Source organism: Anolis carolinensis, chromosome 4 (genome assembly GCF_035594765.1).
Source record: "Anolis carolinensis isolate JA03-04 chromosome 4, rAnoCar3.1.pri, whole genome shotgun sequence".
Lineage (NCBI taxonomy): Eukaryota > Metazoa > Chordata > Lepidosauria > Squamata > Dactyloidae > Anolis > Anolis carolinensis.
Genome location: NC_085844.1, coordinates 151142162 through 151156032, shown reverse-complemented (window position 1 = coordinate 151156032; position 13871 = coordinate 151142162). Strand labels below are relative to the sequence as shown.

Below are 13871 nucleotides of genomic sequence, written 5' to 3'. Positions count from 1 at the left end.
CCTAGGTTGCCTCTAACCTGATGCCTTCCAGTTGGATTCAAATCATTATAATCTTTAGCCTGCATAGTTACTCCAACAGATCTGGAGGCAACAATTTAAGGCAGGTTGATTTAACCCAGAAGCAGGAATTGTACATCCTTCCAGTTGTTGTTGGTCTACAATAGCCAGGATTTCTTACTGTTATGTTGGCTAAGGGTGCTAGATTGTAGACAAATAACATCTGAAGAGTAGCACAATTCATATCCCAGCTTAACTAGCTTCCCTTGTTACTCTCAGCTCCAATACAGGTAGACTATTCACTCCACAGATGAGAAAATTAAAAGATGAATGAATAAATGAATGGGTGACATGATAGCCATGTTTAAATATGTTAAAAGAAGTCAAATGAAGAGGGAGCAAGTTTATTTTCTGCTGCTCCAGATAATAAGACTCAAAGCAGTGGCTTTGAACTATACTAGAGAAGAGATTCCACCTAAACATAAAGGAACTTACTTGACAAGAGCTGTTTGATAGTGGAATATGTGGCCTCAGAATGTAATGTAGTTTTAAATCAGATGGTCATCTGTCAAAAGTATTTTGATCGTATATTCCTGCATGGCAAAGGGTTGGATTGGCCGATGCTTCTGGTCTCTTCCAACTTCTATAAAATGTGGATACTTGCAAGGTAGAAAAATCATGAATATTCCTCTGGGACAGTGATTCCCAACCTTTGGGCCTCCAGATGTTTTGGACTACAACTCCCACACTTCTTAACAGTTGATAAGCTGGCTGGGATTTCTGGGAGTTGAAGTCAAAAATACCTGGAGGCCCAAAGGTTGGGAACCACTGCTCTAGGTGCTTTCCAAAATAAGATCATCATGCAAAAGATGTCTTCTTCTTTGTTGTTTCTTTCCTCACTTCGTCTGTTCTTCACTCCTTTGTATTTCAAATCAATCAGGTGAAATCCACCTTGCTTTTCAAAGTCCTGAATCATGATAGCACGGCACACTTGATAGGTAATTTAATCACCGCTGGCGTGAATGAACACAAGCTCAAATTAGCTCCTGAAAGGGTTAGTCTTACTAGGAGAGCTCTGCCTTTCCACTCTTATGTGGGCACAGAGCTTCACCAACTGGCTGGCTGGAGGCGCCATTAAAAATGCAGCAGGAGGAACAAAGGTGTGCACCACACCGTCTCCTGTTACCTTTTCCTTCAATTACTCCGGCAGACAAAAGGTATGGAGCCCACCTCATGAATAATGAGTCACGTAATATACACAATGCATTTTTAATGCAAGTAAAGTAATGACATTAAGAAAGGTATTGACAATCTTCAAATTTCACACCATAACAGCCTCAATAATTTGTTCTGATTCCTAGAGGGTTAGATGATTGAGATATTTGTCCTTTATTTTTCTGTTTAAAATGTCTTCTTTGAAACAGTTATTTTGGTTACTGTGTCTATAGTTCATATCATTGGGGCAAACCTACAAATGCCTTCCAGAGTTTTCATCCAAACTTCCTAGATAATTACCTGCATAGTAAAGAGGTGAACTTGAAATTAAGATATTGATTTGGTGGTGTTGTTGTTGATGGGGTGAGGTGGGGGTTGACTACTTATTCTATACCTCTAAATTAGTTCCATGTTTAGGTCTGTACAAAGAGCTGGACAAGTGCAAAGCTAAGTAAGCCAGAGTTTAGGGCAGTGTTTCTCAGCCTGGAGGTCGGGACCCCTGGGGGGGTCATGAGGGGGGTGTCAGAGGGGTCACCAAAGACCATCAGAAAATACATATTTCTGATGATCTTAGGAACCCCTTTGGCAGAGAAGGCTGGATGCTGGTGAACTACAACTCCAAAACTCAAGGTCAATGCCCACCAAACTATTCTAGTATTTTCCATTGGTCATGGGAGTTCTGTGAGGGAAATTTGGCCCAATTCTATTGTTGGTGGGGTTCAAGAGGCTCTTTGATTGTAGGTGAACTATAAATCTCAGCAACTACAACTCCCAAATATCAAAGTCTATTTTCCACAAACTCCACCAGTGTTCACATTTGGGCATATTGAGTATTCATGCCAAGTTTGGTCCAGATCCATCATTGTTTGAGTCCACAGTACTCTCTGGATGTAGGTGAACTACAACTCCAAAACTCAAGGTCAATGCCCACCAAACCCACCAGTATTTTCTGTTGGTCATGGAAGTTCTGTGTGCCAGATTTGGTTCAATTCCATCATTAGTGGAGTTCAGAATGCTCTTTGATTGTAAGTGAACTATAAATCCTACCACCTACAACTCCCAAATGACAAAATCAATTCCCTCTCAATCCCACCAGTATTCAAATTTGGGCGTATCAGGTATTTGTGCCAAATTTGGTCCAGTGAAGAAAAATACATCCTGCATATCAGATATTTAGATTACGATTCATAACAGTAGCAAAGTTACAGTTATGAAGTAGCAATGAAAATAATGTTATGGTTGGGGATCACCACAACATGAAGAACTATATTAAGGGGTTGTGGCATTAGGAAGGTTGAGAATCACTGGTTTAGGGGCTCTGATTATGAAAAGCTCTATACTCATGTTGTTGTTCTTTATTTGCATGAGAAGGAGAAGGTCCATTTTGCTAATGATCCATGCACAGGTGAATAATGTTCCAACCACTTTTTGTGGGGGACAAACCAGAAGAGATTAATTAGGTAAGTATACAGAACAATGTAGACGATGTAGAATAATGGCGAATATGTTAGTGCCTCCATATGACCCAATTGGTGCAAACAGGGGTAGCCTACCATTCTTTCCATAGCAGAAAATACTATTTGTTGTAACCTCTATATCCTTGAGGGAATGAGTCCATTGGTTTGCGGCTCTGGTTTCCAAATAAATCCATTTTAGTACTATACTACCAGTTTGAGTAATGCTTTCTGTATAAATAAATACTACTCATGAACATGTTCTATACTTTATTAATTTAAAACATATTTCCAATAAATATTCATCAGTGAACATAAGAACACACAGAAAAACTAAATAAAAGAATGTACAGTCTTTGTTGTTCCTCCCTCCCCATGAGGTATGCAAGGAATTAGTTAAGGCAAATCCACAGGGAGAGAGGACTTTCTGGTTTGCAGGCACCAGGTAGCCTTATCCATACAGTGTCTTTGGGATTTCAAGCTGGTGGGGAGTATATTATTTTCCCTCAATGTTTTAAAGGGAGGGAAAAAGAGAAGAGGGTTCATCCTGCCTTTCATCAACCATGACGTTCTCCTTTCATCCCAAGACTTATTGGGTTAAGTTCTATCAAAACCTGGCCAACATGCTGTGATGTCCCATTTAGTGAAAGTATGGCCGGAAGTGTGTCAAACATCCAGAGAGTTGATGAAAGGAAAGGGCAACCAACCAGGAAAAAGGGAAAATGTATTGACATAGTGTTTCTGTTGATTTCCCGATTCCATGTAGCTCTCACTTCAAGCCATGTTGTGTCTCCCGATGTCTCCGCAAATCCACCTTTCTCTGGAAGCCTTTACCACAGAGATCACAGCCAAAGGGCTTAAATCCAGTGTGTTTCCGACTGTGAGTGATGAGGTTGGAGCTCTGACTGAAAGCTTTGCCACACACCTGACACTTGTGAGGCTTCTCACCTGAGAATAAGGATAAGAAGATAATCCCATTACACAAGATAACTTCACCGGTGAACTTGCCTGAATTGAAGAAGAGAAGGTGCGCTATAAGCTCTGAGGATCCCATGTGGGGTAACTGGGCATAGATGCCCAGAGAAGACAACATCATAAAGAGATATCCTCAACTAACATGATCCTGGGATGTAGATTTGATGCCTCCTAAGCCAATAACATTATTTTCTGTATTTCATAAAAGTCTTATTAGCACAAGTCTTCCTCAACAAAATCCTTACAAAAATATGTCCTTGTTTTCTTAGCACTTCCCAAATTGATTTTGAATTTTTAAAAAATTTTATGTTTTATACACACTTCATACATATAATCCAAAAATAATTTTGTATACAATATTTTGAAAATATTTTTGCCTATGAAACAAAGTTTATCTATACTGAATTATCAGAAAGCAAAGGTATCTCTATCTCAACCACCCATGTGGACAATTTTGGATTTTGGAGCATTTTGGATATCAGATTTCTAGATAAGGGGTGCTCAACTCATAATGGCATATTGTTATAGCAACCCCATTAAAGAATGTCTAGATTTAGTCTCCACACTTAAAGTTGCATTGGATAATGTATGAAAGTGTTCACAATGAGGAAGGACAGGAAGAAAATTGTTATCCAGGTAAGTGTCCCAACTGCATTTCCACAGTTTGATTCTGCTTGGAACACTGGACACTGCATTGGACACTGTGAGCTAGCTTTGTCAACAACTGCATTTCCCTGCAGTACAATGTGTACCAGATAACACTGTTTCAAAAGCAGTCGTTTAGAAAGGCTTATATAACATATGAGCAACACATGATTCTCTACATTTTACTGGACTGCAGCTCCCACAATCCCTCAAATCTGGCTATGGTAGCTCGGTCTGATGGGAGTTGCAACCCAATAGCATCTGGAGGTCTCACCCAATCTCCATCTCTGGACTGTAGCTTTGAACCAATCATTTAACCGAATTGGAATATCTTTGCCATTTATCCTCACTGAAGTCAAGACAAGAGGATGCTGAACAGCTCTGTATCCCCAAGGAAAAATCAGAACATCTGCAGTAGTGCTTTTCTCATAAAAGTTTGACTCAACTTGTACATTTGCATTTTATTAACTTCCGCCTAGACCACAATTAAGATTTATGCCATGGTTCCTCGTCTGGCATCACTAAAAGCTATTTCATTAGAAAAGCTCAACAAACAAGAACGTTCCTGAGCAAACACAGAGGCTGACAGTTGGGGCCCAGGTTTTCCAACTCTCTTCGTGTTTAATCAAGAAGAAGATGCTATTGCAGCTGCCATTGTTATAAACTGCTAATATGGGATAAGTAGGTGTGTTACCGTTACCACCATCCCCAAGTCATAGATCTCGAATGCAAACTAGGGCTACAGAAGTAGACTTTGGACACATACAGAACAGCTTTTATGAGTAAAGACAGGAGAGTGACCCAGGTGTTTTGTCCTACAACTCCCAGAAATCCCATCCAGTTTGCCAGCTGTTAGGATTTCTGGGAGTTGAAGGCCAAAATATTTGGGGACCCACAGATTGAGAACCACTGTATTAAAGTAGTACTGAGTGCACTGTACGGATTCCAGTGACTAAGTAGATGCTTTTTGTAAACACACACTTAAGCATTGCAAATGGGCCAGGAGCACCAGATGATGCAAAGCTGAGAAGGGAGTCAAACTGATCATTGCCCAGACTGGTGACATCTAGGAACCCTACATGAGCTTTCAAGAAACGAATAGAAAGTATGTACCATATTGCATGTAATTTTTCAAAAAGCAAATTAAGTCCATATCCTTTTTCACACCCTTCTTATGTTCTATCTTTTATGAGTGGTGAATTGTTTGGATTACAAGTCTGGAAGCCATGGTTCAAATCCCTGCTCAGCCCTGGAAGTCCACTGGTGACTGTCGGCTTCCAGGGCTCGCTAATATTCAGAGGAAGTCTTGTTGTGTGTGCCTTCAAATTGTTGCTGACTTATGGTGATCCTAAGGCAAACGTATAATAGAATTTTACTGACAAGATTTGTTTGGAGGAGGTGGACTGCTCCTCTGAACAAATCCTGCCAAGAAAATGCTGTGACAGAATTGCCTTAGGGTCATCGTAAGTTGGAAACAATTTGAAGACACACCACAACAACTAGAACCTGTGCTATAGGAAAAGAAGATAATGTGGAAACATTGGTGGTCTTTAAAAATGAGAGTGAGGGGTGTAAAAAAGTCTCTCTGACAAATGTTGAAATTTCAAGTGCCATCACCCTCAGCTAGGAACAATGTGAGAGCTGGAGTTCAAAACATCTGGAGAGCATTAATTTGAGGAAAGCTGAAATGATGAACCTTGTTTCTCACCCCACTCTCTTGAACACCCCTACAATGTTCACCAATGACGCATGTGTCATGTTCTGTTTGGAGTTTGTACCAACAGAAGAAGCCATTAATCAGGTTACAGTGATACCTTTTTAACCCCAAAAGCAGGAAAGGAACATTACAATGATTAGGAGATATAAAGAATTCAGGACTCACCTGTATGGATAAATGTGTGCTTCTTCATGTCAGATTTTTGGTGGAATCTCTTCCCACAGTACTGACATGGATAAGGCCGGGTATCTGAGTGGATGAGAAGGTGTGTAGATAAGGTAGAGGATCTCTTGAAGCTTTTGCCACAGATCTTGCAGTCAAAGCTACGCTCCTACAGAAAGAAACCGGCTTTAGTTCACTGGACAAGGCACATGGATACCCAAAGGAGGATTCATTGCCTCCTTTCCCTCACCAAAACGTTTGCAACGTAAGAAAGGTGAATGGAAAGTCAACTGTTTAGACAACATATACAAATCACAACCGTGTTAAATATTTTCCAACCGTGCTAAAATTCCCTACAGATTTGAAAGCATGTGACAAACTAAGTAATCTGAAGAAGAATGAACTATGAGCTTTGGAAAATATATATTTTTAATTACCATCTCTGGAATCTCCAATCATAGATGTCCTCACTGCGAAAGAACATGCAAGTCAAAGATACAGTCGCCTATGGACCCACCGCCAAGACTCTACACTTGGAAGGCAATCATACTCGGCCACGAGTGATAGCCCATGATGACATCCAAAAGAGGGGTTTATTTAATGTTCTGAAACCAGTTAGACTGAAAGATTCTGGCCACCCACTGAGAAAATTTCTGTCACTTAGAAATGGAATCATGCTGCCCTCCAGATGCTATTGTACTGTAACAACCAACAGTCCCAGCTAGCATACTCAATGATAATAAAAAAAAACCTCTAGGTGTTTCAGTCTAACAGCATCTAGAGCAGGCATGGGCAAACTTTGGCTCTCCAGGTGTTTGGGACTTCAATTCCCACAATTCCTAACAGCCAAGTAACATGTTCACATTGCAACCCCCTTTTGGCTATAATTTACATGTACAGCTGAAATCAATAGGATTTCCCTGAGAAGAAATTATGCCAAGTAAATCCTTTTTAGAGTACCTTTATAAACTGGGGAAAAATAAGCTGTTATACCACTTACAGCCTTTGCAATTAGAAGGAAGTTTTAAAGAAATTGTGTTTGGGGTCTGTCATCATTTGACTTGCTACTGAGAAATGACTGGCTTTCTCATTGAGTTTTTATGGAGTTTACAATTCTACTATAAAGAGAATTTGCTGAGAGCTAAAACATAATGCTAGGGACTTCTTCCTCAAAAAGGCCATCAAAAACCACATGGTGGGTTTTCAAGGAAAGATTATTGCAAGCAACCTTCTCTCATCCTAAGACCACTAGATATATGTTGGGCTGCAAGCCACATTAATCCCAGATAAATTGGAAGTTTTAGACCATCACATCTGGAACCATGTTGGAAAAGACATTGAGGACCTCCATGCCAGAGATAAGAAACAACGTATTAATTGAAGTAGTTAGTTCACATGGACTCCCTCCATTTAACTAGACTGATGTAACTATTTTTCCAGTAACAACGTATTCTGGCTATGTGGAATTCTGTCACTGAATCATGGAAGGTGGGGGAAGGACTATAACATAGGAAATGTTGCTAGTTTGGATCTTTTGGATAACTACAGTCCAATCTGACTGCTAGTTGTGCAGCTGGGCTAAGCGGAGTGACTCCAGGCTTAGTCCCCAGGTATACATGATTATCTTCACATGTTCTCCATCCAAGGGATTCCTAAATTTGTGTGCCCATCCCATTCTAATCCTTGCTGTGCTCCTTCAGCATTCTCACCTGTGAGTGCACTGCTTTATGCTGCTCCAAGCTAACAGCATGGCCAAAGGTCTTGCCACACATTTCACAGGCGAAGGGCCTGGTGCCACTGTGTGAACGGCGAACGTGCACCTCCAGGCCATGTGGGGTGGAGAAGACCTGGAAAAGGACAGTGACAAAAAGCAATGTGGAGATTCAGGATTGAAAATTGCAGCAGGTTTTGAACTCAACATCTTGGAGAGGATGAGCACAGAGTTTGCTTTCTATTAGTTTAGTTCCACGTTGGTATTAACCCAAGCTATTTGGCTGACTGAGGTAGAGCAGCAAATTGTAATGCACACATACACACCCAATGAAGTCAATATGAGGTAGAAAATGCAAGAATCATCTCTTCCAATCCCAAACAGTAAAATTTCAGCAATAATGAAATATACAATAAGACCCATGTGATCATGAAGGATATATTCTCACCAGGAGAATGCTGAAGTGAAACCACAGATACAAATTAATACCATTCTATTACATCACTTCAGATCTCAGCATACCACATTGGAGGATGTTGAGATTCCTAGGGAGGTATCATCTCTAGAAGTCTGTTGCATCCTTCAACCCAGCTTTATGGTAATTTCCAGAAGATGTATACCATAGAATCACCTGGAGGAACTAGTAAATTCCTAGAAATATCATGGGTTTCATGATTATGACAATCTTCCTATATAAATAATATTCCTAGAAAACCATGAGTTACATGGTTTTGGCAGTCCTTTCTCTATAACTAATAATTTACTGACATGTCATGACAATCAAAATCTGCTTCCTAGGGCGTTACTTAATTGTGCTTAATGGTAGGGTCAGAGCTGACCTAGCTGTAGGAAACTACTAGAAATTGAAATGCTAAAGTAAAATGGGTCTCCTATTGATATACTCATTTTAGATGTTCTTTGAAGGTATTTTACTTGTCTTAGCATAATGATTGTATTCTTATATTAATCCTTGCGAGCTGTTCTTAATGCTGTGTACCCTCCTGTGGTTACATATCTTTTTAACTGACTAAAATTGAAGAACATATGAAATTATTCCATTTGAAAAAATGTAAACTATTTGTTTATCTCTTTAAAAGGTTAACAACATATTACTACAATATTCTCAAGCAATCAGCCAATTTCGTAAGCAGATGCATGTCCCTTAGTATCACCCCTTGGGGATGAAATAATGTGTGAAAATTATTGTCCTTCAACTTTGTCACACGCGCCACCAGAATCGGCCAGTCTTGCAGACGATTTTGTGGCGCCTGCCCAGAAGGCATGGGGACCTGTCGCCCTGCACCCTGCAACCATTGTGGTTTCCCCCACGTCATCACACAGGGTGAAGCGTCCAAAATCTGGCTCAACCCATCTTTCCTAATGGAGCCTCCCGTCGTCTGCTAGCAGCTTATTTTCAGTGGTGACAGGGCTTTTTTCCAGTACTGCTACAGTTTTACTAGGTTTGATGGGAGTTGTTGGGCTCCATGGCCAAGCTTACAAAACGCCAATACCGCCACCAAAAAGAAGTGTGTGTGAAGAGGTCCTTGTGTTCTGTTTGTAGGCTCCCCAAAAGTCATTTGAACAAAGCAAGGTGCTGCACTAGATAATAGGCCTTTGGTCTGACCCAACCTTTCTTATACGCTCAACCTGTGGGTCCCCAGATGTTTTGGCCTTCAACTCCCAGAAATTCTAACAGCTGGTAAACTCCTGGGGTTTCTGGGAGTTGTAGGCCAAAACACCTGGGGACCCACAGGTTGAGAATCACTGCGCTTAAGTGAGCCATTAAGGAGAACCATCTAAAGTATCACATTTCCCAAATTAGATCTTTCAAGCCAGACATCTTAGAATAGCCTTTTTGTTAACCAGCCTCTCCTTCGATCTGGCTTTGTTCCTCAGATATTACTACCCCAACCGAAACTGTTTCAAATGGACAGAGTACAAAATGCAAAGAATACAGAAGGACATCTAGAACACTCTTTGTACCTTGCTGCACTTGACACACTTGTAGGAACCACCGAGCAATAGAGGACGACAAAGGAGCTCCGATTCCAGTTTGATGCCACTTCCATTCTTCTCCTGGTGGAGTCCAGAGGAGGCCTCTACATAGATGCCAGGGGCTGCAGCTGGGCGCTCAAAGAGTCCAGAGGAACCAAAGTCCCCATAGAGTCCCAGTGCTGAGCTTCGTTCAGATCCAAAGAGACTGGGCTCAGATCTCCGCTCACAGAAGAGACCGAGGGATGTGCTCCTTTCCAGAGCTGGGCAAGGCCTGTAGTTTTGTACTAAATGCCTCAGCTCAGAGCTTCCCAGGCTACTCCATGCGTAGGGTTTCAAGGACACCGAGAAGGGGGATGCTTCATCTAAGGATGGGCAGATGGAGCGCTCAGAAGCTGTTAAGACACAAATTGAGCTTAGGTTGATTAACAGGATTCACGGTAAACATGAGTAATATAAAGCTCCTGGTCTGCATTTTGACAAAGCATGCTGAAAGAGTTGGAGACATTTAATTTCAGACTGAGTGGTCCTCAAGGTGCTACATGTCACATCACAATTTTGAAACATAGAACCACTCTTTCTTGTGTGTCTCCAGATATGTTGGACAGCAGGTACTCCAAGTCTGTTGGATTGAAGTTTCAGTCCAACATTTCTGGAAGACTCAAAATTTTGCAAGTTTAGCTTGCTATTTGAGTTAAACACAGAATATTCTTTCAGAATTACTGTGCTGGGGCAATAAATGCCCCGGAGACAACTGCCAAAAACGAACAAGCTTTCTTGTCATACATGTAAACAACTGAATCATGGCAATCTACTCCTTTCATAATATCTACAATGTTTTGCAAGATTTCATTATCATCCAATGTAAACAACTCTACATATTCATTTCATTGTTATGTTAAAAAAAACAGTTGCTTTCCACTATGCGATATCTGCTTCTCAAGTATTTCAAATTAAAGAATTATCCCCCTTAATTCTCCTTACTTCTGAGAAGCCTGGCAAATCATGACATTCTGTCATTTTTCAAGCCTCATCTCAAAACTTGCTTCCTGAACAAGTGATTTAACACTCTGTTGCTTGAAAACATTGAACTCACTTTGTAATAATCTGAGGCCCCTTCCACACATCTGAATAAAATCCCCAATTATCTGCTTCAAACTGGAATATATACAGTGTGGACTCAGATATGCCAGATCAAAGCAGATATTATGGAATTTTCTGCGTTGATATTTTGGGATATAGGGCTGCATGGAAAGGCCCTGAGAATTTGCAAAGTTGTCACTGTTTTCAGAAGCACCAGGCATTTTAGAGTCTTAAAACTTTCAGGGGAAAGGGTTATTAAAAAGTTATATAAAATAGCAAACTCAAGGGGTGTGTAAATTTTAAAAAATATTTTCAAGCTGTAGATGGTTGAATCTATGGATGCTGGATCAGTGGAAATTGAGGACCAACTGTATGTCTAATCTAAATTAAGTTCCACTGAGTTCAGAGAAGTTCACTTCCAGTTCCAATAAGAAAACTCCCAAGTATCCCCTTCCACTGACACAATGAAGTGTTAGTCGCTTAGAGACTTAGTGTTCATTCCTGGAGCCCAAGAATCATACAGATAAACTGTTTGGATTTGTGGGTTGCCTTGAGTTTTCCAGGCTATGTGGCCATGTGCCAAAAGCATTCTCTCCTGATGTTTCGCCTACATCCATGGCAAGCATCCTCTGAGGTTGTGTTTTGGATTTGGCTGAGATGCTCCCAATTAATGTCATTGTACATTTTCAGCTGCTTTTAAAATGTCCCATTTTCTCTTGCCTCCTTTTACATCCTTCACCATTGTACTTCAGTTGCTGCAAATAGAGTTCACATTAATTCAGCCAGAGGGAGCTGGTAGCAAAGGAGGGAAGGAATCATGCTTTTCCCAGGAGGCTCAAGCAAATGCAAAGCGCTGCTGCCTTTCCTAGCTTCTACATTCTTCCTCCATAGTAACGTTTGCCATCTTATTTGCAGCCTTATATTGTTTGGCCACATATGTCCCAGTTTGTACCTGTGAAATTTTAGAGGAACTGCAAGATGCTTTGAGTTAAAGCTATAGGATTAATGTGGAGTAATGATAGACCACAAAATTCCTATGTTGTTGTTTTTTTAAATTAGAATATTTATCAAGTATAGTTAATTGTGTTCTCCTTCCTCTTGATTCCATTTTTTCTCAGTTTCTGTTTGTTATATGTTTAGCAAGGAAACTTTAAAAAAACTGCAGCATAAAAACAATAATACAAAAACCGTCCCCAGTGGTGCAGTGGGTTAAACCCTTGTGCCAGCAGGACTGCTGACTAAAAAGTCGGTATTTCGAATCTAGGGAGTGGGGTGAGCTCCCATCTGTCAGCTCCAGCTTCCCATGTCAAGACATGAGAGAAGCCTCCCACAGGATGGTAAATCATCCAGGCATCCCCTGGGCAATGTCCTTGCTAACAGCCAATTCTCTCACACCAGAAGCAACCTGCAGTTTCTCAAGTCGCCCCGACACAAAAAAAAAGGAAAATGTGATCAAATATACATATCCTATATAAAAAATGACTGATACTTAACCTCTGAATCAGATAGAAAATCCCATTGCAATCATAAATACTTTATATGGAAACATGAGAAGAGGTTCACCACTTTTTTACCACTTTCTCTTACACAGATTTCTCTTTGTAATCTCATGCTAGAGGATTATCATGCCCACATTTGATCAGTCCTTCTCAAATGATCCACAAAGCCCCATTTTGACCATTTTTAACATGCAAAAGAATTGTGTGACATGAAGGCAACAGCTCCCAAGGGATGGGATGTTGAGCTTCCAGAAACAAACAAGGACATAAAAGTAGGAGCAAATGCTACCATAAAGTTGGATTTACCTCTACGTGGACCTTGTTCGGATGTTCTTCTAAAATAAAATCCTTTTTAAAATATTTTAATGTTGTTTTAAATTGTATAATTTACATGAATACTGAGTAAATTCATGGAGCAACTGTCTCATTCAAATAACCTACTTCACAATAGTAATATTAAATATCATTTAGGCTTTTTAATGTTGTGCCAAAAAGTCCTACATGTTGGCAAATCCTCAGCCACAGAGCTTGAGTATCTCTGAGCAAACTTGAAACCACAGAATGCCATTGGATGTTGCCATGGCAGTCAAAACAGAACATCACACTGTAGTTGTGTAGTGCGGAAAGGTCCCAGGGCAAGTGTTTTTCACTTTGCAGCATCTAACTTGGTCAACCAGGCTCGATAAAGAAAAGGCAGTGTGACAATGCTAATATCCTCCACTCTCACCACAGTGTAGCGCCTGTCAGCGATTTCCACTTCTGACCAAAACTGAACATACAAACAACAAAGAAGCCTACACAAAAAGTTATTTCTAACCCCATTCCTTTCAAATGTTTCTTTTATCTGATGGGCTTATACTTATGTAATGTCTCCTAAAATATGGGAGGGGAGGGCAGCCCAGGGTTTAGCTCTGCAGTGCCGATCCAGAAGCAATGGTAGGCAATGAAAGGTGGATTGCAATGCCCACACTCCCCAGTTATTAGTTGTGCTGACTAGACCTGATGGGAGTTGATGTCTAACCCTGGGATAGGATGAAGGCAAGCAAAAAATGACTTGAAATAGATATACATACATTGGAAAGCTTGCATATGGAAAGTCCCAAAGGTCCATGTTTCTCGTCTTCCCTCTTCATATCCCTTAGTAGTATGCTATCCTCCAATCTGTCACCCTGAAGTTACATTGAACTATATCTTTTTAAGGTCATATATAATGAATTTTCCATTATTTTATTTATATCAAACATTCTCCACGATATGGGAATTTGTAAACAAATTGATCCTGTCTCCCAAACCAACTCATTTCCATGAGTAAGAGAGATTGAGGGAGACCTTGCCATCCAGCTCAAATCTAGAAAAGTACACACACACACACACACACACACACACACACTCCCAGAAGACCCCATAAACAAAAATCCAAA

The 13871-nt window shown here is 40.5% G+C and overlaps 1 protein-coding gene across 3 annotated transcripts in view; it reads right to left on the bottom strand.

The window, feature by feature from the left end:
* Positions 1-2921: 2921 nt before the first annotated feature.
* gfi1 (growth factor independent 1 transcriptional repressor) overlaps positions 2922-13871 on the bottom strand; it is a 45806-nt gene continuing 34856 nt past the window's right edge. For all 3 annotated transcript variants that reach the window (XM_062977992.1, XM_062977993.1, XM_062977991.1), the window contains 4 exons: positions 9860-10263; positions 7875-8012; positions 6169-6334; positions 2922-3614 (listed from right to left, as the gene is read on the bottom strand). In XM_062977992.1, coding sequence (XP_062834062.1) covers positions 3436-3614; positions 6169-6334; positions 7875-8012; positions 9860-10263 — 887 coding nt within the window. In that variant the 3' untranslated portion in view covers positions 2922-3435. The remainder of the gene's footprint in view (positions 3615-6168; positions 6335-7874; positions 8013-9859; positions 10264-13871) is intronic.